Raw genomic sequence first — 26,349 nt, 5'->3', positions numbered from 1 at the left:
TCAAAGAAATACAACTTTATTGAAGTGTAAGCCAAAAAAAAAAAGAAAAAAAAGAAACTGCATAGGAAATGCTTAAAGTCCACAGAGTACAGAGAGAGCAGCAGGTGGCCAATATATTATAGTCTCCTCTGCCACACTGGCTCGCCCTGCCTCCTGGACTGTTCAGAGGATACATTCAGTGGATTTCTGCTTAAAACAACAACAGATGCAGCGCACAAACACAATATCCACTCCGCACACAACCGGCCGCCGGGGGAACAGGACACAACACAAACAAAAAGAGGACGAGACGAGCTGGACTGTCGGGCCCCAAAACACCCGGGGAAAGGCCGACGTTAAAGCTGGTTTAGAAAAGGAGCGCGGTGCAGCGTGTTCCACTACAACCACATGATTCCACCTCATACACCAACATAGTGTTGCTGGTGTGGAACATCTAGCACCAAAATGTCCAGAGATAAAACCCGAGTGTGTTGTGTCTCGTCATGCTGCTGCCGCCAGCTGGTTGCAGCGACTGAGCGCCAACATGATGCCATTGAACCCTTTTCTTCACAAAATACATTCTAAAAGGGCCAATGGACATCAAGTGGTGTGAAGTATTTGTACTTTTTATTTGTAAAAGAAAAGTAAAATTGGCAACAAAAGTTTTTTTTTTTTTTAATTAGGGGAAACTAATCGAAAGCATTATTGTTTCAGATTTAGAAATAATTTGTTTTATAATAAGTAAATGGGCACACAAAATAATTTGACTAGTACTAAGAGGGGGGGCACTACATCATCACTACGGGACACGTTTCAATGAGACACCTGCAGGGCAGGGCTGCTGAGAACTACCTGAGTTTTTTTTTTTTTTCTCTAAATTTTCCAACCTTTTTCTTATTTTTGTCTTTCCGTCTTTAGAGTACACAATCATTAAAAACGACCTACGACCTTGCACACGTCACCTGGCGCAGCTTTGCTTTTCTCTCTTAAAGCCGTGAGAGGTCAGCAATAAAATGGTGGACACAAAATAAACAAAATCCCCCCCCCAAAAAAAACAACCCAGCGAGCAGGAGTGCTGTCAACCGTCACCGCACTCCCTGGTTTCTTATAAAGACGGGGGAGGAAGCCGATTACCGGTCTGTGCTGGAGACACATCGCTGCTCCTCACACGACAGTTAGAGAGTTCCCATTGCTAGATCAAACATAACATCACCACCTCACGGACTAGTTGGGAAGGTAAATCTACTCAGTAGGAAGCTTTCAGAGCCTCCTAAACTATATGTTAATATGGCTTCCCACATTATGTACACTAGAGGGAGATTAAGTAAATTAAGCACCAATGGTAGAGGGGCACACCAGCTTGTATCTGACAAGATCTGCCGCTGTTTGTCAGGAGTCGAGGCGTTGGCTGGCTGAACAGGTTGAGCCTCTCGAGAACAGGAAATACAATCGCAAAGGTCAACGGTTAATCCCATCCGACGCAATCCTAACACACACACACACACACACATCTTTGGGTAAATATTTGGTAAAACCATCCCAAACGACCGCTACCCACCCCATCCGAGTTTTTTTTCAACACCTATCTGAGAGACGTCAATGTAATACAAAGGACTTTTTAAAGCATGCAACAAAAATTTAAAAAAGAAAAGAAAAAGATTTAAAATACATTTCGTTTCCTCTTTAAGAGTGAAGACCTACGGATCTTAAAGGTAGAATTCTGCAATTTTAATAATAAACAAAAAAACAGATGCAACATGGATGAAACGTTTCAGAGTAATACTGAAAAGCAAAAGACAATCTTATTGGTGAAACTAGGTGTTGGGTCGCCATCAATGTGCCAATAGCTCCACTGTAATAGTAAACCACACTGCTGTCACGCATCAGGCGTGATCCCTACGGTGCGTTTTGTTTAAACCTGCCGCAGAATGGTTGAGTCTCGAGGTCTCAAGGTCTGCCAATAGCCAACATCAACAAATGAAACATCGGTAACTTTGTGCTGAAATCAAGGAGGTAATTCTTGTGCATTAAGAAGGCGGATTCGTGAAGTTTTTATCTCTTTAGAAGAGGCCACATCCTCTCTTGCCCTCACCCTTTGCGCACAGTTGCAAAGTACAAGTGGAATTTTGCTTGTTCATCATCATTATGAGGTTAAGATAAATTGGGCCCAGCCCTCTTAAGTGCATCAACCAGAGAGAGAGTGAGAGAGAGACAGAGAGAGAGAGAGACAGACATGATATAATGGTCCAGTGACATGTGTCGTCTACAACAGCGCGGTCCTGATGCCAACCCTGTTTGGCACAGAACTCTCACAGATCATTTTTTTTTGGCACAATGCTTTCATCTGAAATGTTTTGGTTTCTTGACGATAAAAGGCAGAGTTTACCAGACACTTTACAGTAGATTCAACAAACCAAAAAGCTGCGAGATGACGCGATGACCACAGTAAAAAACAAACGTTACTTCCACTCCAGACAGTACCATGATCTTTGGTCCTCGAGCTATGGGACATGTACTGTAACACAAGACGATTCAAAGAACGAGGTATATTAATGCATAAATATCCGACGAGGTATGCTTAAATAAAAAGAGTAAAAATGAGGTATTCAGAATGTGTAACAAGTTGAGGTATTTGAACGTTCAAATGCACAGTAGCTATGAGTGACATACTCGAGGTATTCAGGAGATGAGGTAAAACGACCGCTGAGGTACGAGACATCTTGAGATATGACGACGTGAATCCTGATCGTGTGCAGACGGGCCCTCTCCTCAGAGGCGAGGGCCCGTCGGTGAATCGTTTCACAGGTCCTAGGCGAAGGAAGTGGCTGACAGAACCATAATTGTCGAGTGCTTCCAGTGGGACACAGATTGGACAAAAAGGGGCAAAGGGGAGGTTTAAAACCCCACAGAGAGTTAGTCGTGTCTATGGTAATTAAATTGGGATACAAAGGCCTACGGGTCGTCTGATGGCGTCGTTTGATGGGCTGAGGTGGGGGGGGGGGGGGGGGGGGGGGGGGTCTCTTTGGTGCGGGTATCTTCAGTTCTCTACACGTGAACATCTCTGCAGATGAAAGAGGTCAGAGCACAATAAACTGTGACCCAAGCACACTTTATTCTTCTTAGCCTAACACGGACAGTGCTATGAACTCAACTCCGTGCGTTTGATGAACTTTAGACTTCCCAGCAACAATGATTATTTCATTTTCTTTAAATCGCCAAATCTACAGTTGGCCATTGTGCAGAAATTCTAACTTTGGTTGACTCCAGAAGTTGGTCTATAGACCTCCGTCTTTAGAGGAATCGGTCTCCTTCACTCCAAGCATCAATAAATAGGGCGGGGCTTTGTCATCACAGCCTCTCTCATTGGCCCTGGGAGCCAAAGGGGCATGGCTTTCAACCACCATCTGAAATCCAAAGGATTGTAATGTTAGGCCTTCAAGTTGATGTCATTAATGTCCTCTGGACAGCCAAATGTAGGTGTCTACTTGTGAGGCTTTTGTCACACAGCATGCCTCATCAAAAAAGGTGTCACTCAATTAAAATGATTAAATATCTACGTGAGGATCGCTTACAGATCCAGATCTGGGAAAAATTCAACACCAAAATCCTTTGGTGGGTCCTCCCTTTAGGAGACGCTGCTCTCCTTGCATACTTTATCTTTGCATCTATGACATAGTAACAACACAGGTTGTCTTTTCTTACAGGACTACTTATCTAGGACTTATTTTCAGGATCATTTCTGAGATTTGTTTATCAAATGAGAGCCTGAAAAGCACTGATCATTTGAAACAGTCCTACCGTGACCTGAGATACTTTTGATTCTATCTAATTCGGCATCGGGGTCGCGCTCTCTTCTTCAAAGGGCCGATGCATACGCGGAAAAACTAACTCGCCTAAAAACCATGAAAAAGGACACAAGTGTCTCCTAGTTTCCTCTGTGAGCGAAGCCCTCTAGTGAGAATAAATCATGCAGCCTCGACAGCGGTCTGAGTGTTGTCTCAGCAACATTCAGGAGGTTCACTTTAACTCATATTTCAAAAAAAAAAATGCACAGCAAGATTTTCTTTAATCCTGTGCAAATATCAACTGACAGTCTTTTTTTCTTTTTTTTTGTCTTTTAAATAAAGTATAGAGGTAGGCTTTTCATCTTCTTTGTAGAACTTCACGGACTAAAACCTCTGCTCAGTGACTATGAGTACATTCATAAAGAGCTAAATGAGGTAGGTGTGGAGCAGAGGGTACAAGGTTTCAAGAAAAGTGAAAAAATCCCTGAGATGGAAAACTAAGGAGAGCTCACGGAGAGGATTCAGAGCAGCTGAGACCGAGGAAGGGAAACATGGCTTCATCTATTGATTATCAATGTGTTACAGGTCCCCTTTGTCGTACACACCACAGATATCTGATTGGGAATATAGCAATGTAAATGAAAAAACAAAAAATATCAATAGTTTTAATTTCCCTTCACTTCAACGTGCTCTCAATTCTCTCTGAGCTCTCCTGTTGTGTCTGTTGATTCATTCTCTCGCCTCCATTTCCTTGTTCAAGAAAACTGCAAAAAGGGCAAACGGAGGGAGAGAATGCCAAAAAAAGAAAAAGCTAGAACTTGAGGATGCGATTATTTCCAAAATCAACGACCACAATGACTCCTTCAGGCGTCACGGCCACACCGGAGGGGCGGTCCATCTGTCCGAAGCCACTCCCCTGTGCGCCGAATTTGCATAAGAAGTTCCCGTTGGGCTCGAACACTTGGACCCGGTGGTTGCGGGAGTCGGCCACGATGATGCGGTTCTCCTGGTCCACGGCGACACCCTGCGGCCGCAGAAACTGCCCGTTCCCGATGCCCTCGGAGCCCAGGAAGCGGGCCGACTGGCAGTCCGGCCGGATGACCAGGAGCCTGTGGTTGTTGAAGTCGGTCACCACCAGGTGGTCCTCGTGGTTAAAGGCCACTCCTCTGGGAGAGTCAAAGTGTTTCCACAGGGCCCCCTCGAAGCCGTACTTGTTGAGGAAAGAGCCGTCGGGGCCGAAGAGCTGCACGCGGTGGTTCCTGGTGTCCGAGACCAGGATCTTACCCTCAGAGTTGACGGCCACGTCCCAGGGATAGTTGAACTGCCCATTCTTGGTACCCTTCTCCCCAAACTTCAGCAGGAACTGGCCCTCAAAAGTAAACACCTGTCAGACAAAGCAAATGTCTTAGGGCCCAACATGTTTACATCCGCAGCAGAGAGAGTGAGCACGAGGAGCTATGTGTTTACGTGTGTGTGTGTTTACAAGCTAACTAAGCTCACTTTTTTTGTCGTGCATTCCACACGTGAATACGATTGGATTTCAACAATAATACAGAAGGAGTACGTAGAAATGTGCGTGTGGTTTTCATACCTGCACGCGGTGATTGTCCTTATCAGCCACAATGATTCGTCTCTGACTGTCACACGCAACCCCCGCTGGACGATCAAACTGACCTGGCCGAGAACCCAGAGAGCCAAACTTATGGTGGAAGGCACCGCAGGGCTTGAATATCTGAAGAGGGGAGGAAAAAGAAACCAATGATCCTGTAAAGCTCTCTCTTTAAACCTGCACGTGTAGTTTTTACAGACTTCTACAAACACGCTAATGTACTTACAGCACACGTGTGACAATCACTTAAACACGTGTGTGAACGGTACGTTTTTTAGGGCCTTCCCTTAAAATGTAGTCCATTTGTTCTACTAAATACGGAGAAACAACCTTTTAGTGATGAGACATCACAGTAATGATGGTGTGTGTGTGTGAGAGTGTGTGTGTGTGTGTTTCAACATCCGAACACAAAGTTTGCTAAGCAGACTCTCTGCTATGTAAACATGTCGACACAAAAATCAACAGTGTGGAGTTGGTGAGTAAATGAGTGGATGATGAACTGTATACGACCACTCTAAATACAATTACAGTTCAGATATCGGAGTTCAGTCGAGACTTTGAGGGAGGAAGAAGAAGAAGAAGAAGAAGAAGAAGAAGGATAGAGTCGCTTTGGGAGCTTTATATCTCCTTCTTTACATTTGCGTTACTGACATTTAAAGCTGCAGTTGGTTTTACTAAATAAATGATTTTTTATCATATTTGCTCAAACTCTCACAATATAAATGTATACAAACATTTAAAGGTGAGAAACATGCAGTACAGTGACATAATCAGCATGTACTACTGTCAGGACATAATCAGCATGTACTACTGTCAGGGTATAGGGACAGACGACTCCCCGTACTTGTGGCGGTGCTCTACCTGTATGCGGTTGTTGCTGCGATCGGCCACCACCACGTATCCCTCCTTGTCCACGCTGATGCCCCAGGGTCGACACAGCTGGCCGTCTCCCTCCCCCTCGCACCCGAAGGACGACACCTGGTTCCCCAGGGAGCCGTAGCTCCGCCCCGACTTCACCGTCACCTTGAAGGGGCTGCCCTGGATGTGCTGGTTGCACACCAGCACCGACACGAGGTGCTCCCCCTCACATTTGGGCAGGTAGCCGACGGTGTAGGAGCCGTTCTGGTGGTCAGTCACCTCGGCTGCGGACAGGTTTCCATCCGGGACCGACATGACTATCGTGGACACCGCGTCGCCGCCAGAGAGTCGTGGCTCGCCATCGTGGTCGTATCCAATCACGGTGAAGGAGGCGGGCTTGCCGCGGAGAGCAGTTTTTAGACCCTCGCCGTGGGCTTTGGTGACCGGGGCAAAGGCTCCGCTGCTGATGAGGCCCATGGACTGGACGGCTATGTACAGAGCCTGTAGGGAACCACGATAATATAACATCAGGCTCGGCAAACATAGCAATGATTTCACGTTAAAACCCATCCAAACGTGCTTATGATCCAGCATCTACAGGGTCCCAAGCACCCACCTGGTCTGGAGGCGTGAACATGAAGCGGTCGTCCTCTTGCGCCTGCAGCAGGCCCCTCAGAGCCTTCAGTTCGTGCATTTGGGTGAGCATTCGCTCCCTGGCCAGCAGCACGTCCAGGTGGCGGCCCTCGTCCAGCACCTGGCTGACGGCGGCGATGGTGCTGTCCAACTTGGTCAGACTCTGGTGCAGCTTCTCCACCTGCAGGTACAGAGACTTGGCCTTCACCTTACGGATCTTCTCCACCTGGAAGGAGACCAGAGCACAGAACGTTTTACCACCACCAGAGGGGATTTTATAGTTCGAACGTAATAGAAAGCACATGACCGAGGCACTTTATTCAACCATATAACTTTTATGTTTTATGTTCAGGTCAGGGTTCAACATTAACTGTGGCCTGTGGCCACAAAAGGTCACTCCGTGGCCACCGACGCTTTATCAGGTTTCTCTCGAGGATGAGTTTACGGCGTAACCGTGTCCTCACTGAATGCGACGCCAGCGGCAGTTCGGTTTAATTGTTTTCTACTGGAAGGTCCCAACCGGCCACCAGCGCCGCTCTGAGCTGAACTTCTATCAGACCCCCGTTTCTATTTACTCCCGTCGCTCGCTTTAGAAGTGAACGAGGAACGGCTGATTGGTGAAGTTGTCACGAGGAGCTATCTGTACACCTCCTCATTTCACTACAAAAGCCTGAATAAGGTTGCAGCTGGCTGGAGTAGCCTCATCAAGACAAATGAACGTGGCTAATAACAACCTGTGACTTTCCTGACATGCAAAATGATCTTTTACATTGACGAACATCAGGTGTGTAGTTCATGGCACAATGCTAGGTAGGGTTAGGGGAGGGGCTTCACCTCTATAAACAATATAGAGAAACAATAACACGACAAAACAACAAAAAAGGTTTCAAAGAGCACTCTGTGGTGGATTTAAAACTATGATCGGGCATCAATGGTTACCCAGATTTACATCTTTTTTTTGACTTGTAGTTTTTACCTCATTACCTCATAAAAAAGTCAAACTGAATGTGGAATTAAACGTGTCCTGGTACCTCCACACCACAGACTTTTACCAGCAAACGGCCCACAGGATGGCAGCAAAGAGTTGAAAAGCCACGTCTGTCACATATTTAAGCAAGCAAGAAGAAGAAGCAGCAGCTGGTTTGGCTGCATACAGTTTAGATATATTATAAAAGGTATTTGATGTTAAGGTTGACTTAAGGTTGACGGGCATGAAGGAGAAATAGTGCATCAATGATTCCTGTGGCGAACATCACATTTATTTCCGTTTAATAAAAGGACTCCATGAATGTAACACAGAGAATATGGATTTACTTTTCCAGCTGAAAAACACACAGATTTATGCACAATTTTAGATATCGGTAAAGACTGAATTTAAGGTGAAATATTGTGAGATTTCATCTTTAAAACTCAAATCTGCCCCACTGTGTAGAAGGGAATGAACCCTTCTGATGTTTATTGATGTGTATACATGCTGCAAATATGGGTACTGATTTAAATATGATCATTTTTAGTTATTAGCTTTATTTTCCATCTCATGTCATGCATCCTATGTCTTCCATCTTATTTTTATCTCGCCTTATTTTACAAAATGTTAGTTTTCTATTAATTATGGCATTCTATTCTAATTCTGTTTATTCATTTATTTTTTATTTTAAGCACTTTGTGATGCATTTCTTGTATGAAAGGTATAAGTATTATTATTATTGTTATCATTACTACGATCGTTATTATATTTCATGAGCTCTAAGATCTTTTAGTCAACTTTGCATCACAGATATCATTTATTAACGCGTGTTAAGTTTCTTTCTTCTTGCCTGATCAACAAAAGAATAAAATAAGATAATGTGCACCGCTGCAGACAGAGCAGACTAGTCAAAGAGATACCTGGTCTGGGGCTGACGGAGCTGAAGAGAGATACTATAGCATTACTGATTTATTCATCGTATTGTGTCCGTCACTTAACCACAACACGTTTCTGGTACCGTGAGAAGCCGATAAAGTTAGAGTGCAGTCAGTGAGATTAAAGAGGGCGCTAGAGTCTGAGAGGCATGGATCGGGCTCTTACTTACCGTCGCCTAACAAAAAGAGTAGAACACAATAGCCCGACTGCCTCTATGGTGAGAAGGACTTCTGATAGAAGGGAGGAACCATGAAAGAAACAAAGAGTCCTAAAGTGAGGGGTCCTTTTGTTAATCCCTGGCACAAGTGGAACTTCAATTTGCATCTGTGAGCCCTCGAGTTACACTTTATAGTCACGAGAACAAAGACACACGTCAGGCTTCCTAATGACATCTAGTTTGAGTTCCTCCCTCAGTGGAAACCACTCACTGGGAGTGTTGGTACGCGTCTCACAGAGAGTCACCGAGCAAAATCCAGAGAGACTTTGATGTTGTTCGATCAAAACGACTTCTTATAAGTTAAAAGCTCGCGTTGCTAGCAAGACATGAGTCACTGTGGAGCGGCTTCCTGGAACCACTGTCAGCACAGGCGGCCATCACACAGTACGGGGAGCACTAGCGGAGTCATTTCCAATACTTTGTGTATGATTCAGCGGTTGTACAGCTTAACTTGTACGCGCTGAAATGACCAAAAACAATTATGTTGGACAAGGGGCGTTATCACACTGGACTCGTAGATTTTGTTTTGGGGGGGGGGGGGGGAATGATTCATCGATAGTTCAAGTCTGAAAATACTCCTCAGAGGCAAACATGCCTTCTTCAAACTACTTGTTCTGGTTGACCAACAGTCCAAATGAGTTAAAGCTGCAGTTGGTAACTACAATGTGCTCAAGCTGTCACTATATCCTGATAGCAGTACATGAGACTCATCATTTGTGAAAAGAATCTGGTTCCACCGCCTCCTTTTTATTGCTCCTGATGGCATTTGCAAAACACCAATCAGAGCCGAGGAGTCTCTAACGCAGCTATCGGTCACAGCTTGAGAACTCTGATCAAATTGTCAAACATGAACCAGGATTGTGTCACACTGCAACATATTTATTGTAACACATTTTAGTGGTTTCGCTGTAAAAAGGAAAACGTTTCGAGTCGAGCCAAAACCAAAAATCGCCCACCGGCCAGAGCAAACTTTCTCAGTGAGCAAACATGATAAACATAAATAAGTAAATGACTAATTCATTGCTTTTCTGACTAATTGTTTCAGCCTCTATTTAACAGGTATACATCCCTCCACCACACACACACACAAAAGAAGTTGTAAACCAACAGTAAGACCACCTCCAACCGGCTCTACAAGCACCAAACATATAATCTGTCAGCACCGTCCTGTTTTGCATCAAGCCTTCATCTGCCCGAGGCTACAACTGGGATACTCGACAACATTTCTTTCAAACAACAGTCAACGACATTTACATTCTCACAAGTCACCATTTTAGCTACACTCTAACGAGAGTACAGGCAAAGCATCTGCACTCATAAAGCATGTGTCAGTCAGTTTGCAAGAAACAAAAGGAAAGACAGAAACTCAGTGTGTGTGGAGGGTGGGGGGGGGGGGGGTGCTACGGTTGCCTCTAATGACTTTATCAGGTCGGGGATAAAGAGTGAGTCCTGGAGTGGTGTAAAAAAGGATTAACGGGGGAACACGGGTAAGTGAAAACCTCCTTTGTAACAATCTGACCTGCACACACTAGAGCTGTAAGATCTGAGGGAGTAAGACGCAGGTCACTTTTTACAACGTCACCGAGCCGGCTCTCAGGAGGAGAGGAGAAACGAGAGTTTGGTCGAAGTGGTGGGTGTTGGAGGTAAATCATCGGTTATAACACATCTGTACATAAATGCACGAATATACATTTTATTATCTGGTTTCAGATGTTATTGATGTAGATTGTGCGTGTGTATTAGAGCTATGTCACGCATCTAGTACAGTCTCCTCTTTTATGTGGTTACTCATTTATTACTAAAGGGTAGCCGGGTGGGGTGAGGGGCCTCAGGGATGAGGGGGCTCTTTCTTTCACTGGCTCTCTGGGTAACCGTAAACCAGGGAGGCCCTTGCAGAGGATTCCTGAAGCGCAGGCTGCGGGCCAAACTGCCAGTTCAACAACTGGCTCCTTGGATTTGTTTAGCTTTAACAATACAAATTAATCAGTCCTGTAGAAAGCATGCACGCTTATTCTCCTGCAGGATGTGAGGAAAATACGCAATAACGATATTAGTTGCATCAAGTGCATTCAGTTCACTGCCCGGTGTGGGACTTGATACCGATGAAGATGAAGGTGGAGCTCACCTTCCACAGTAGTTCACACTCCCTCTCCTCCAGCGCCTTCTTGTGTCGGAGCACCAGGGCCTTCACCTCCGTCTGCACCACCTTGGCTTTGATCTCCACCTGCTCTGCCATGGCCTGGACCTTCTCCATGCTTAGCTGAGGAAACAAAAACACAAGCACGCGATCTCAGTGATGTGACCATAAACAGCCCGTCAGTGTACAGTGAAGAAAGATACCCGACGCACGGTTATATGTTACCCTGCAGTGTCCCAAATGACCAGACAGGAATGTCTAAATGCTGTCGGTTTTATTACTCAGAAGGGACACAGAAACAGGATGCAGAGGACCAGGAAAAGGACACCGACGGTGCCATCTTCCTTCCCACACCTGCTCAGTGTTTGTGATCTTTTTCTGTCTCATTTAGAGAGGAAAAGGAAACACGGGTCAGGAATAGGAAGTCACTTCAAACTGCACAAAATGGAGCAACTTCCTGCCGGGCTGAACCACTACTCATGTACTGATGTTTGGAAGTCGGGCGTTTATAAGCACTACATTTGAAGCAGTTTTCCCGCTGTGCAGTATTGAACCTAATGAAGTGTGTTGATATAATTGATTAGTTAAAATATCTGAAGCAAATCTTTATTTTAAAGCTACTACGAGGAACTTTAAATGCGTGTTGATTCTGGCGCCCCCTGTGGACAAAGGCGGTAGTGTGGATTATTTCTGATTTTGCACGGACTCCTACCCGGTGGACCCGATGACAAACATGAAGAATAATTATATGAATATAGACAATCTTCCCACTGATGTTCTCGTTTACTTATAGAGGCATCGGTGTTAAATTGAGATGTTTTATTACCAGTTAAACTCCTCACAGTAACTTTAATTATCTTAATTTTTCACTGTTGTCATTCAATTCTAACTTTAGACTATATTTGATTTTAGTTCTTCAACACTGAGCAGTTCGGCACGTTTGTTATGTGGAAAAAAAAGACCTAAAGTAAGGTATTTAAAAAATATTGTTTTGGTATCAATCCTCAGGCAATATATTATAAAACAAACAATACCCAGCCCTGTAGAGCAACATGCAAAGATCTGATTTTTGGTAAGTTATATATGTATATATACACACATATATAATAGTTAAGACTGTCTGTACTGAAGATACTCTTTTTACCCGGTTCCTCACAGAATAGAGTTACATAAGCAGGCCATCTGCACATTGAATGAGGACACCAAGTTTCTTAATTGCCTTGATACCTACAGGCACTGAAAAGCAACTGTATGGCTTACTTAAGGTTTGAGCTTTTACAACCCACAATTTGGGCTAAATGCCCATTTCTCTCTTTGTCTCCCTCCCTCCCCCCTGCTGTGTTTTATCTGGCTTTTTCCTCTGGCATTTTCGGGAAGGTCACAGGTTGAACCGGACCTCACAGGGACGAAGGGGAGGGGGGATAAGGCCTTCTTTGTGATATCGGCCGCAGAGATCATAGGTCACCTAAACCTCTACAGGTCATGATCTGCAACCCCCTCCCCCCCCCCCCCTCCCGTCTTGAGACGCATACCGCCCACCCCCCACTGCACCGCTGCAGGAACAAAGCCCGGCAGCGGGGCTCTTTTCTCTTTCGTCTGGCCATTTGAGGTGGGCAGCTAAAGAGTCAAATAAATCAGGCCCCCAGAGAGGGAACAGCAGGGAGGCAATCCTGGTAGAATCGGGGGAGTGTTATCAATACATAGTGAGGAAGGAGGCAGGGTAAAATATAAAGCCACCGCCTCTCTCCAGTTGTCTTTATGTAGTCCTTTAAAAATAATCTGTAGTTCCATTCATTTGATTTTCTCCATTATTGTTCTAGCACAGTCTCTTTTTCACACTTCTTGGTCTCCATCTCCATCTGATCTCTTTACCTAAAACATTCCCAGAAGAGCACAGCTTGGAACACAAAGAGGGTCAAACTGACCAATCAGACGGCAGAGAGAAGGAGCTCTGGCCAACCGGGAGGTCACAAGCCCCGGAGGCCAGAGGTCAGGGAAGATAATGCGTGTGGAGTGGGCGGAAATTTCCTACCTCAGGGGACAAGAGCGCGTGTGGTGTGTGTGTGTGTACGTGTGTGTGTGTGTGTACATATTATGTGGCGTCAGCATTTATCCCCCATGGTGACCTGGGACAAAATGGACAAACATGTGATGTACTGCCAGATGGTGGGCGGTGCTGCTTGTGACTCAGCGCCACAGATCCGGGTGCTTTTCGTTAAATAAGTTATTGGAGTTGTTTGGTGATTTGACTCCTGTGTGCTGTGGTGCCTGGTGTTTTCTAATCTTTATTACATGTGGCCGGGCGTCTGGCTTTTTAACTGAGCAGATCTGTGACGTTGACATCTTGGAACTTGAAGAACACCCAGAGTGAAACAACCCACACAAAGGTCAAACTCTGCTGAGGAGATAGTACACGGCCCATTAGACAACTCTAGTGTGAGTGACCCATCACTGTTGATCGCTCCCTTTAACATCAGGTCCAAAATTGAATTTGTCCGAAAAGCTGGAAGAAAACAAACATCCCGAGGACGAAGAAGAGCAGTCATTTAGACCGAGACGCCAGTTTAAAAATGTGACATTTAGAAAGTTAACTGGAAGGACTGGAAAGACGCCAAAATCGTCAAACAATTGAAAGGAATGTAAGAAACTCCAGGTGTAAATTCCAAACTCCAAATTACAAACCGGTTACGTGACCACGTTGTAGTCCGCTTCATGTCCGGCCTGCTACACGTTTGAAAGGGAAAACATGCAGATCTGACCGTTTGATAAATAACTGAACGGATTTAACTGCTTATTAAAATAGTTTGAATTGTGACAGCCTAGGCTATGAAACTGTAAGTGAAACCTCTCCTCCTTCCTTCACTCGCGCATGTGTCGTTGTATAAAGTGGAATCTACAGGGGTCACAGGAAGCTGCCATCCAATCTATAATTACGTAACTGAAGACAGTGTGTGTTTGTGTTGGAGTGAGAGTAAGAGGTGTGTGGGGGGTGAGTGATTGAATAAGTAAGTGACTGAAAAAAGGAGGGGGGGAAGGCAAAGTGTTCCTCTTCTAAAAAAAAAAAAAAAAGAGGAGGGGAGTTTTCCTTTCTCTGAAATCCTTTAAATACCTCATCCACCCTTCCCCCCCATCCTCCTCCTCCCCTTTGACCCTCAGCCCTGCCCCCCGGCAGACCTCACCCCATGTGACCCCCCCCCCCCCCCCTGCCCCTCCCCTTCAGGGCCAGCTGGACACCTTTAACCTCAGGCTTCCCAGCAGAGCAGGACTGGTCACTCTCAAAACACATTCAAGCTGATCTGGTTTGTGCGCTGAAGGAGGCTGGAAAGACACAGCTGCTCTCCTCGGCGTCTCCGGGAGACGGATGAGTGTGGACTTGTGTGGTTAGTCCTTCATGCAGGATTGTCTTTTTGTCAAGACGCTGAAGAATCATGCAGAAGAGTTCTTTGCATTGTTAACACTTAAATCAGGTTGACCTATTCGAATACAAGACCATTTTCTTTTTTTACATTAAGACAAAACACAAGAATAAGTATTATTTTATGCAGGTTTTACCTTTGCTTCAATACCGATTTCCTGAGAATGTGTCTGTCTGCGTTCCTGTCTCACCTGCACCGCCTGGCGTCCCTGCTGAGCGTCGGCCAGCAGCTGGATGGTGATGGACCTGCTGTCCTGCACGGCGTCTTGCAGGTACACGAAGGTGTGTCCAATGTGACGGCCGACGCTGCACTCCCTACAGATCGGCACCGAGCAGGACTCACAGAAGAACAGAAACACCTGGAGACACAGGGAGACAGATGGACAAATCAGTCTGGTGTTCCAAATCATACGAACAACAACCAAATCTGATAAAGTGGAGAAAGATGAGGGTTATATCAAAGCTATACACTCAAATTGACCGTTTATAACTTGAGATGTTGAATACAACTTACCAATCATTTGAAATTGTCTCATTGTCTCTCACTAAAACGTTTTGAGCCACATCATAACGTTTCTTTGTGTAAGCGTAGTAAAATCACTTTAATTTATATTACTTAATAACCATATATAAATGTTTGACGGTCTTAATCTTAATCTCCGTTTAGTGTTTAAATGCAATCTTAAAATTTCTATTCTGTACCAAAAATATACCAAACTAACGTAACCTGTAAACGTATCACTAGACGGTAAAAGTACATTTAAGTTCTTTCCGATTTGAGGGGGAGTTCATGTGAATTTTGCCAGTCAGGATCTATTTTTCTGATTATTCCGACACCACATGAATGTAGCACACATTCCCTGTAATGTTAGTGAACGTGAAACATATTGCGTGTACAAACAAACAAGACAAACCGATACGAACACATAACCTCCCACTGAGGTTGACCTAGCGCTAGCAGATTTCTTGTTAAAAATGTGATCGTGAACAGGTTGTTGCTATACTTTCACTCCTTTAACCTCTGTTCTGATATTGACCTGTGGAAATGTGGTCAATGTTTTTATAAAACGGAAACAAAGATCTATGTCCCTCCCCTCTTCCTACGACGTCCTACGGCAAGAGGACAACTCAGCTCTGTGAAAGCTAATGTGTTTCCCTGTTTGACTATGAAATGGATTGGCAGGATGAAAGCATTAATCTCTCTCACACACACACACACACAGCTAATTAATGAGAAAAGACCATGAATGATAAGCATGCCATCCATAAACATGTGTTACCAGGGAGGCTCATGTGAGGTTAGTTTTCACATGGAAGTGTACAAGCTTCTGAGCAACGAATGCACCTTCTTACCTACATTTTCATTGATTGAAATATATACCCATGTATGCCATTTTAAACTCCTATTTAGCAGAGATAGAGATCACACACACACACACACACACACACACACACACACACACACACACACACACACACACACACACACACACACACACACACACACACACACACACACACACACACACACACACACACACACACACACACACACACACACACACACACACACACACACACAAAAAGTCCCTCGAGATAGGAAGGGAAAAAAAAGTAATTCAACCTTTGTTGCTCAATGCTAAACCCCTCGTCTGAATGCTGATTGTTTGTAATGGAAGGCTAATGAAATATGCACTAGCCATCATATCCCAAAGAGACACCAGATTAATGGCCTCCAATAGCAGGAGGCCTGAGTGGTCAGAGGGAGGGGCCTGCAATCAATCCATCAATAATGGCTTGTTCCCCCAGGGAGCAGCATAATCTAATGACACACACCTCCCCCTTTATCTGACTTCCTCCTCTTTTCTGCCTTCTCCTTGAGCTCCCCCCTTGCATCCTTTTCTTCTAGTCCTTTTCTTGCCGTCTCTCTTTCTGCTAAACCCCGTCCACCATCTCTGCACCGCTCCGTCACTCAGTGCTCTTCTTCACTTCCTCCCGGCCCATCCCACCCCCGCCGACATCGCCTAAATTCCAGAGGGATGTGACACACGCACACAAAAGCAAGGAATGCAGCTGGGATTCGAGTGGAGGAGGTCTAGCACATACTTCTCATCAGAGCCCGATTCAAGTCTTACTAAACTAAATGTATAAATATCTGAAGTAATCACGATTGTATCCCAACCGCCGCTGCATGCGCACATCAAGACTTTCTACTGATTATAAAAAAAGCCATTTCTAATGAAGGCCGCAGCCCCAACGAGACCCTTAAATCAGATCACAATCTAAATCAGCCTGATTATGTTTGAGGTGAATCACACGGTGATCTATAACAACATGCTTTAATCATTTAATGTTGGCGCGCTTCAGTTTCTTCAAACATGAAAACATTACATACGGACCCTTTTAGTAATCAGTGCTATCTTCTGACTGCATTATCTCTTCACAGTCCACATCTGTGTGTGCAGAAACATGGCAAACAACAGATGCCCGTTATTGAAAACACTGGAGTCCTATTTCACAGAACTAGGTCGTGTCACAAACAGGCTTCTGATATCTTACACGCTCGCTGCTGCTCATGTGCCGTCAACAGCGGGTCAACAGTCCTCGTGGTGAGACGCGCTCACTCAAAACACACACACACAAGGTTGTAGGATTGCATAACACCCCCAGCCTCTTGGAACGCCAGTCAATATTATCGACCCACACAGGATACTGGCTCCTCATGGAAGGATGCTTCTCTCCCTCTCGTCTTTTTCTGCCTCCCTCTAAAAACACATCATTTGGAAGCTTTTTTGGAGACAAAAACGAGCATTACACACAAGCCAGAAATACAGCTGCTGCCTTTATACATGTGGCACCAAGAACAGAACCCAGGGATGTCGCAGCGGTGCCATGCAAGAACACAACAGGAACCTCCAGGGTGCGTGCGACGTGGAAAAAACAACTTTAAAAAGAAGTGAAGTGGGCGTGGTGTGCTAATAAAGTTGTAAATTCCAAAGAGAACGGCCTAGAGGGGGGGGGAGGCTATTCAGGGAGTGGTGACTCCCCACAGAATGTATCTCACACATCAAAATGCATGCCCTTGCAAAACACACAAGCTATAGCACATGTTGACGTGCGTGAAGAAGGTACACAAGTAAGGAAAGTAGACTTGATGTGTGATGGTTTGTCTTTAGCTGGAAATAGCCGGAACAAACACGCCATCATCGGCTATAAAGCTGTGAGCGGCAGGAGAGTGAGTTATTGTATTTCATTAGTGCACCGGATGTTTCTCTCTCTGTCCGTCTGTCCATTACGCTCCTCCTTTATGAATTTACACTCACATGTTGGGGTGTGTGTGCGTTTGAAAATGTCTCGTCATAAACCAAAAAGAGACCTCCAAAAAACAGAATTTAAAGACTGTTTTTGTGATCGTGGTGTTTGTTTTTGCTGCCATTTAAAACCATTCTAAATAAGCTGTAGACGATTAATCGATGAGGAAAGAGATCAATAACAATTTTGATAATCTATTTGCAGATCTCTCTCTGTGTTATTTCATTGTACATTTTATACCTTTAGGTTTTTGGCATGTTGGTTCAATGTATTTTTTTTATAGAAAATATCGATATATTCTAATAAGAAATTTGACAAATTAAAATCCTTAATGTGAAATAATAATTAGTTGCAGCCACAGACTAATGCTGCTCGTGCACCAAGCAACCCAAGTACTGACAAACACTACTCATGGATTAGTAATTTGAGTAACTCATCTAAAGCTTAAAACGGTTAATAAATGATGGAAAGCGGGATGGGTCATTTTAAATCTACAAAGTAGCAGAGACACAAGCCCCACTGAAAGCACAGGGCTTTAAAACCCTGTTTAGACATTGTAGTAACATAATACACATTCTAATCCGAGGAGGAAAACAGCACCAGAATAAACGCATGGTGGCTGTACTGGGCCCAGCCCCCCCCCTCCCCTCCCTCCCTCCCTCCCTCCCATTATGCTCCCTCCCTCCTAAGCACTGGGAACTGGGGGAGAGGGCACGAGCTCAACTGGCCAGTAAAATGCCTCCGTGCAGCACTCGCTGCCTACGTGCAGAGTGGGGGGAAGGGACGAGGGCCATGTAATGTCACACTGTGGTGCCACAAACCAGGCTGATCTGAGACCTGTGAAAGCAACGTTCCACCAACGGGGAGACGCTCGGGACCGTCTGCGATGTTTGCGTCTTACTCTACACCTTGTATGTCACATGCAAGGGTAAAAAAATATGCATTTCCTCAGCAGTTTGTCACACATTCCGAGTGCTTCAGAATATGTTTTGCGTCCCCTAAAGTCATGGCTTGAACTCAATATTCAACTGGAAGTAAAATGATAGTATTAGCAATACTGTTAGCGGCCCATTGTGAGGGAAGTAGGAATGACGAGAGCTGTTTTTAGAGATGAGATCAGACTGTGTTTCCTCTGGGATTTGGTTTTTCCAGCAGCAGTGAGCAGAGGCTCAGGTTAGTGGGATTTGATCTGTAAAGAAACTGTTAAAGAAAACATTGTTTTAACCCAGAGAAACAAAAACAGATCAAAACCACTGGGGAAAGTCTTTTCAAAGTTCAAAAAGTAACATTACATTTTAGTATTTGTTTGACTTCTTGAAATAAACACTTTTTCTTCAGTACGTTTTTTTGAACCGTGTTGACCGTTTCTTTCATAATCCTTAATGCCGTGAGTCTATGTACTCTGCATTCTACTGCTGAAAGGTGTGAACACACACACACACGCACACGCACACGCACACGCACACGCACACGCACACCAAAGGGAGATTATTCTAGAAGCTGTTGACAGACGTCGGTGTGTTCAGCAGCTTTAGACAAACATGTAATAAAGGTGGTTTCCTTCTGATAACCTTTATCAGCGTGCACTTTTTCGCCCCAAAGGCCGTATTCCTACTCACTAAATAACGTACAATTTCACCTCATGACAACTACGCACACAAAGTTAAATGTAAAAAAACATTACAGAGTCAACATAAGCTCTCTTTTTACTGGACAATTTACCAAATACTTAAAAAAACACAACGAATGACGGCTATTATCAAATTAGTAAATGCTGTTGTTTTTCCTTTGAAGAAACTGCGCATTAGACAGATTTAAATCTATAAGACACATACGGCCAGAGATTTGCACCATAAATTATGTGAAAAATGGTGGGTATTTGGGGAAAGTCGTGTCAGGTAAGTCTGCCAGGCATTTGAGAGATTTGATGACGAACGCATAACTCTGTGTCAGCATGGCTTAGGCACTAAAAACTGAAAAGTTCTTCCACTAGTGACGATACTGTGGAGCGTTTCCTGCACAATATCCCTAATTGAGGGAATGTTAAACAACAAGCTTTCCTCTCTGGATTATCCATCTGTGAGTAAACTAGGGAGAGAGAGAGAGAGAGAGATTAGAGATTAGTTACTTTACTTATGAGGAAACAAATAGACAGCACCAGCACCCCTAGTCTGGATAATCTGTGGAATACCAAATCCCAACATTCCCAGGAGCACCATCTGCCAGACAAAGCCCCTTTTATGGAGCTCACATTCACCTCCTCTAATCTTTTCCAAACACCCTCCATATCTTGCTCACATGTAGTTTTTTTTTCCCTTCCCTCTCCGTTCTCTAAATCACTCTTCTCTCGCTGCTATTTCCTTCCTTCCTTCCTTCCTTCCTCCTTCCTCCTCCTCCTCTTCCGCTGCCCTGCCCTCTCACAACACACGCGCACACACACACAGACATGCCAGCCGATGTTTTGAAACTCTGCCAGATACGACAGAGGTGGAGAGGGGGCGGTGGCCGTAAACCGGTGATCTGATTGGACTGCCCCCAGAGCGAAAACAAACCACAGTCAGCTGGCCTCCTCAGCCAGCGAGCATGTGACCGACTGTAGTGTGTTTAATACTTGAGCAGTAAAAGGAAAAAGGAGCAAAGGAAGTAAACGGGTGGGAGAGATGGGGGTCGATAAAGCAAGGGAAAGAGGGAGCAAAGGGAGTTAAACAATAAAGTGAAGAAGAGAAAGAGGGAGAAACACAAGAGGTGTGGAGCAGCTGAGATGCAACTAATGCGCGCCTGTAAACAGTCACAGCTATTCCTGGTCACTGAGACATTAGTGAGCATAACAAACCCCCCCTCCTCCTCTTACCACACTCACGTCAAGCACTCAGTGTTGTTTTGACTGCTCATGTATGCCAACAAAACATGACCATGTGCCATGTTTAGTCCTAAAACTGTATCTTAAGATGCTTTGTTTTGTACACACACGGCTCTGTCCCAAAGCCGCGCACACACGACTGGCACACCAACCTGGCAGCCTAAACAGCACGACCATTGCAGTAAATGGAAGACACGAGGACTTAGCTCGTGTCTTGAGTGGTAGCATTTATTCACCGACAAATAAACCGTTTTACGCACTGCTACGTTCACAGCTATAACGTTACCGTTTACTTATTCACCGTAGCACACGAGACACTCTTTGAAACGCTCCGTCAGAAGCCCTGACAGAGTCCCGTTATGCCTGGCCGACACACAGCTCACAACCTAAGCAGCTAAACCAGGAGACTGAGTGGGAAAGTGGCTGCATGAGTCCACGACACTGTGGCTGCCGACTGTAACGAATGATTGATTTTACCGTTTGTGCGTCGGGGTTATCGTTGCGGCTGGGCGGCTTGTTGGCCACTTCAACCACATCACAACATGCATGCAAGGGAGTGGCACTAATCTTGTCGGTTAGCGGTTAATGATTGGTTAACCAAGGTCGGCCAACAGTCAGAGAAAAACAAACTAAGTTAGCATCCTTCGCTCTTGCACATACTTGAGTGACCAACGCAGCATGAGGACAGTGTGTTGCATTAGAGCCATGTTCAACTGTTTTTGCAGGACGATGCTGTGATTGAAGGCGGTTAGCGTTAGCGCCCACACCATATCAGTACATGAGCATGGCCTTACTATAATGTATTAAACAAATCAACCAAGCGTTAGGAGTCTGCGGTCGATTTGCATGCTGCAAAGACAAGAACAGTAGGAAAAATACATCTCAATATGAACAGAAAACAGTCAGCAGAAATGCAGCGCTCAAACTTTAACTACAGCAACATCTGACAAACAAGCATATTCAAAATACAAAAACACCTATGGTGGACAAAATGTGCAGGAAGCTGTGCAATGTCCCTCAAATAGGGTTGAGAGCTTTAACGTCAAATGTGTTAACTGCGCAATCCCGTTGAGTGAGGTCAAATAATGGCCAATTAAAAGCCCATTTGTGCCCAACCACTGAGGAGGAAGTAGCAGGTTCCAGCTTCTGAATGGGTTTTAAATCCTCTTGTCAAAGGGAATGTGATAAATGCCTCCCTTTCTATCCATTAAATTTATATGACCCAAAGTCCTCAAATGGACATCAAAGCGAGGACACACACACACACACTCCCCCCACTTTTAGCCTACATGAAACACATTCACAACACACAGGAAACAGGGAATGCACTCCAATTACTGGTCACATGTTGTGCATTAAACCCTGGAAGTACAACTTCATATAATCCAACTCTGCTGGCTGTGCGCACACACACACACACACTAAAATCCTCTTCAGAGGATAACTACCTACAGATGGGAGATGCTCTCAGAATGGAATAAACGCTCACACAGATACTTCCAGGAGTGATGAAATGTAATCACTTGCCCCCTCAACGGCAAACAGCTGCTAAATCATGTTGAAGAGACTTTCTGCATCTATAATGTCCATTGTCTCTGACAAAGAGCGTTGATGAGAAAGGCAGGAGTTGGACAGAGGAAATACCCAGAGAGAGAGAGAAGGAAAAGAGAACCTAGGAGGTATAACCTCAAGTTACAGGAATTCCTCTGGCCTTGTATCAGCGTCAGTGTTGGGTTAGGTTTCCTTACACACATTCTCCAGAGAGGGGGAGTGAAACTGGTGATCACAAAGCCAGCCCAGCATGCGTTTGTTAAAGTGATCGTCTTCCCCTTACAGGACCGGATAAAACAGCGGAGAAACCCTACCAAAGGAAAGCAGAATTGGGGGAAGTGTGTGTAAAGACTGTGTGTGTGTGTGTGCACAGCCAGGCAATGGCCACAACAATGGCCACAACAATTTTATCTGAAGCCCTGATGGATTATGGGGGATTATCGTGTCATTAGCAGTCTCTCAGACGGAGCTGCATATGTATTTGTATGTGGGAGGGCTGACATCACAGCGAGCAGAGGGCACTCCTTTGATGTAATCCAATTTTCCATTTCGACTACAGACACACACACGCACACAACGTGGCACCCTCTCAGTGTTTCAGATGAGTAACAACTGACATGTATGCTGTTTAAGTAGGCCAACACATTCACTCATGTGAGCACAAAGCCTCATCATATGTTCTCATCAGTGTGTAGTCGAGGAGCCTTATATTCCTAACCGAAGCCTCTCATTTCACGGTCAATCTGTCTGTTTCCAGACATTTTGGGAATCAATTAGGGTTCTACAATTTCAGATGCATTATATTCCCATCATGATGAATACAATAACAATGGGTTAGCTCAATATTACTGATGTATTCGTGTGCGCAGAATTGGGAGGAAACTCGTGCCAAAGCAAATAAATGTGATATTCACTCCACGGCCTCCATAAGAAAAAAAGCAACATAAGCTCTCTCTCTCTCTCTCTCTCTCTCCATACAGTTGATTAAGTTAAACATGAAGTCAGACATTTCGCCTGTTTTTCCAATAGCACGGTCTTAGTAAAGTTTGATGATGATATCAATTCCCCAAAACCAAATGAAGCAGTGGAGCTGGGTGATGGACAGTGGCTCTGCTTGCTCAGTGCTTACAGGTAAAGAAAGACTTCTCGTGCGTCACTCCCTCCCACCGGTGAGTGAGTGAGTGAGTGAGTGAGTAAGACATTACTGGGGAAATGAAGCCCTTACTGGAAAACTGCGCTCACCTATTTACTGGCAATGGAGAGAGGGAGGGGCAGAAAAGTTAATTGGAAACGTGAACTGGGCTTTTGTGACTGGGCCCTTTTAATGTTTTGAAAACTGCACGACTGAATTACACGTAACGATATCGCAGCGTTTGTTATTTACACTCGGCACACTTTAAAACGATCACTAAATAACTCTGAACCCGACTTTGCATGCTTTGCCTTTCCAATAGTTCTGGAAACGTGTTGGACTCGTATAATAGAGATTTGGGAAGTCAGAAGAAGACAAAATAACGTGTTACTCATGCTCTTGTGGTGTATTCCCTCCAGCAGCGGGGAGAATTCCTTGAGCCCCTCATCAGAAACCAGAAGTGGTACAAAAGTATATTTCCCAAGACCCCCTTCCAACGCTATTTGTTATTCTTCCTGGCCATATGACTAAACTCAAGAAAAAAAAAAAAAGCTGCTTTCCTGTTTTACAGGCCTTTGTAGTTTACTTTGCCCAGATCACATGGTCCCTTTGGGCCCCGAGTTCCAACTTGTCTTTCCCATTATCAGAGAGAACCTGGATCTCCATAATATGTCCGTGGATAGGACTTCCAACAGTCATAGAAACATGTGTGCAGTTACTACAGGGGGCCTCTCTCTGGCCTGAATGGATGGTGTGGTACAGATTAACCAGACTCTGCATGTGTCTATGCTTATGTGTGTGTGTGTGTGTGTGTGTGTGTGTGTGTGTGTGTGTACGCAGGGTCTGTGTGTAAATCCAGCTCAGCACACGTGCCTGTTCGTCTCTGGGGCACTAGGTGAAGAGCCACTCAGCACCCTTTGAACCTAAGGCCATATGGCCCCCAGTATGGTTCTATACTACACACATAACTCTGTGTGTGTGGGTGTGGGTGTGTGTGTGTGCAATACATATAATCCACCACAGTGTGAAGAAACCCCATGAATGATATTAAAAAAAATACTGATAATGTCTGTGTCACATTCAAATATGTCCCCATCCTTTCTAAATGAACACATCTAGACTCTTCTTCTGTGGTCCCAGGTGCGGTAGTTTCTATATCGCTCCACTCACCTCATTGTCGTGGTGCTGGCAGAAGCTCATCTGGTCCTGGAACAGGGACAGCAGGGCGAAGTTGTTCTGCAGGGACTGGGCCAGGGACACCTGGTCCGGGTTGCTGTTGCTGTTGACGTTGACCCGGCCCAGGTGGAGGTTCTTCCCCAGGCGCTCGATGAAGTGGTCCTTGGTCAGCCGCACCCTCTGGTGTGCCCGCACACAGTTGTCACACAGGTACTCCTGGCAGTCGAGGCAGTGGGAGGTGGCCGGGTTCTCCTCATCGCAGGAGCTGCACTGGGGCTCTCCCAGGTGGCTGGGTAGCAGGAGGCCTCCGTGAGGGTGATGGAAGCCAGAGGAGCCTCCACCTAAGCGGTGGTGGTGCTGGTGGTTGTTGTGAAGGTGGTGGCCATTCTTGTTCTGAATCTGCTCCTCGGAGCTCACCACCACGTCCAGCAGGTTGCTGAAGAGGAAGTTGGAGGAAGGCAGGGAGTCCACTCCGGCCTCCTTGGAGATGCGTACCTTCTGGTCGCAGGTGGGGCACCGCAGCTTCAGCGGGTCTCCTGGGCTCCGCTGGCCCTCCAGACACGGCCTGCAGAAAGCGTGAAGGCAGGGCAGCACGTGGAGCCTCCTAGTGGTCTGGCTGGAGGAGGACGAGGTGTGCGAGGAGGACGATGAGGTAGAAGAGGAGCAGGAGGAAATGGGAGCGGAGGAGCCGCACAGCTCCTTGCAGAGCGGGCAGGTCTGCAGGTCCGATTCTGGGAACGAAGCCATCTGTAGGCGTCAGGTCAGCGAATCACAGGCTCAGTTTACAACACGCGCAGCGATGACGTTGAGGTATTTATTTGGTGGACACATCGGCCCCGTTGTGTAGAAAATAAAGTTGTATTTGAGGTAGATTCATGAGGTATTAAAGTCAGTTCAACAGTGAAAACGGAGCTTTTTCCTCCTGTATTATACAACTCTGACCCGAGGTAGGCAGACTATTTCTGAGGTAAATAAAAAAAACAAAAAACAAAAAAAACTTAAGCTGTTGAGATCATATAGATTCTGCTGTGTAAGGCATTCACAATTTTTTTTTACATCTTCTGCTTTTTTTTTCCTCCCCCCCCCCCCTCCTCCTCCTCCAAATTTAGGCCCGTGCCGTCGTCGTTTTGTCTTCTCTCTCTAGTCCACCATCCGGGTCCGTTCAGGCGGCGTTGGGCGCAGCCAACGGTCGGTTGGTAATCGCAGCGCGAGCCTCGGACCGCGAGACCGTAAAATATTCATCAAAGCGATCTCATGGTGTGTCACAGGGAAGTCTCCGGGAGAGCCAAAACAATCAGACGGGACGTCTTCCGCGATCCTCCGTGTGGGGGTGAATTCACCGGTCCGACCTTGTGAAAGAGGACGCTTTACAGCGCTCTTTTTCCCCGTTCAGTCGGTCGGTTGGTCTCCCTCTCTGGCTCTCTGCGTGGAGGAATGCGCAAGGGGCTTTTCCCCCCTGGCAGCGCCGAAAACAGTGCCCTACAACCCGGGGGAAAAACCCCTAAACAACTCGGTGCAACGGCCGACTGGATCTGAATTGCGTCCCGTACCTCGTTGTTTACTCCCGGACGAATTAACGTTAACGTTAACGTAAACATAAGGCGCGAGCTCTCGTGGGTGCGTGTTGCTGCAGCTCCTCGGGTCGCTCTTATCCGATTGAGAGGAAAAAATGGACCCACTTCCGCCCAAAGGAGGAGAGAGGGGTGTGCGCCAAACGCTCGCTCCCGATAGCGAGAGAGGGGGGAGTGTGGTCACGTGCGCGCGCACTAGATAGATCGATAT

The 26,349-nt window shown here is 45.5% G+C and overlaps 1 protein-coding gene across 2 annotated transcripts; it reads right to left on the bottom strand.

Moving 5' to 3' along the window:
• On the bottom strand, positions 1–26,349 carry trim71 (tripartite motif containing 71, E3 ubiquitin protein ligase). Of its 2 annotated transcripts, none has more exons than XM_076112851.1 (7): positions 24,562–26,349; positions 14,674–14,895; positions 11,110–11,244; positions 6,848–7,090; positions 6,235–6,732; positions 5,356–5,496; positions 1–5,148 (listed from the first exon to the last, which is right to left on the bottom strand). In XM_076112851.1, the coding sequence occupies exons 1-7, from the start codon at positions 25,312–25,314 to the stop codon at positions 4,576–4,578; spliced, it is 2,565 nt and encodes an 854-aa protein (XP_075968966.1). In that variant the 5' UTR covers positions 25,315–26,349; the 3' UTR covers positions 1–4,575. The 2 variants fall into 2 exon arrangements, with proteins under 2 accessions (XP_075968966.1, XP_075968967.1); XM_076112852.1 differs by having other exon boundaries at positions 14,728–14,895; positions 24,562–26,347.

This window comes from Anarhichas minor, unplaced genomic scaffold (genome assembly GCF_050575085.1).
Source record: "Anarhichas minor isolate MPS153535 unplaced genomic scaffold, ASM5057508v1 ptg000051l, whole genome shotgun sequence".
Taxonomy (NCBI): Eukaryota; Metazoa; Chordata; class Actinopteri; order Perciformes; family Anarhichadidae; genus Anarhichas; species Anarhichas minor.
Note: the sequence above shows the minus strand (reverse complement) of the source record. Positions and strands in the feature narration are given on the sequence as shown.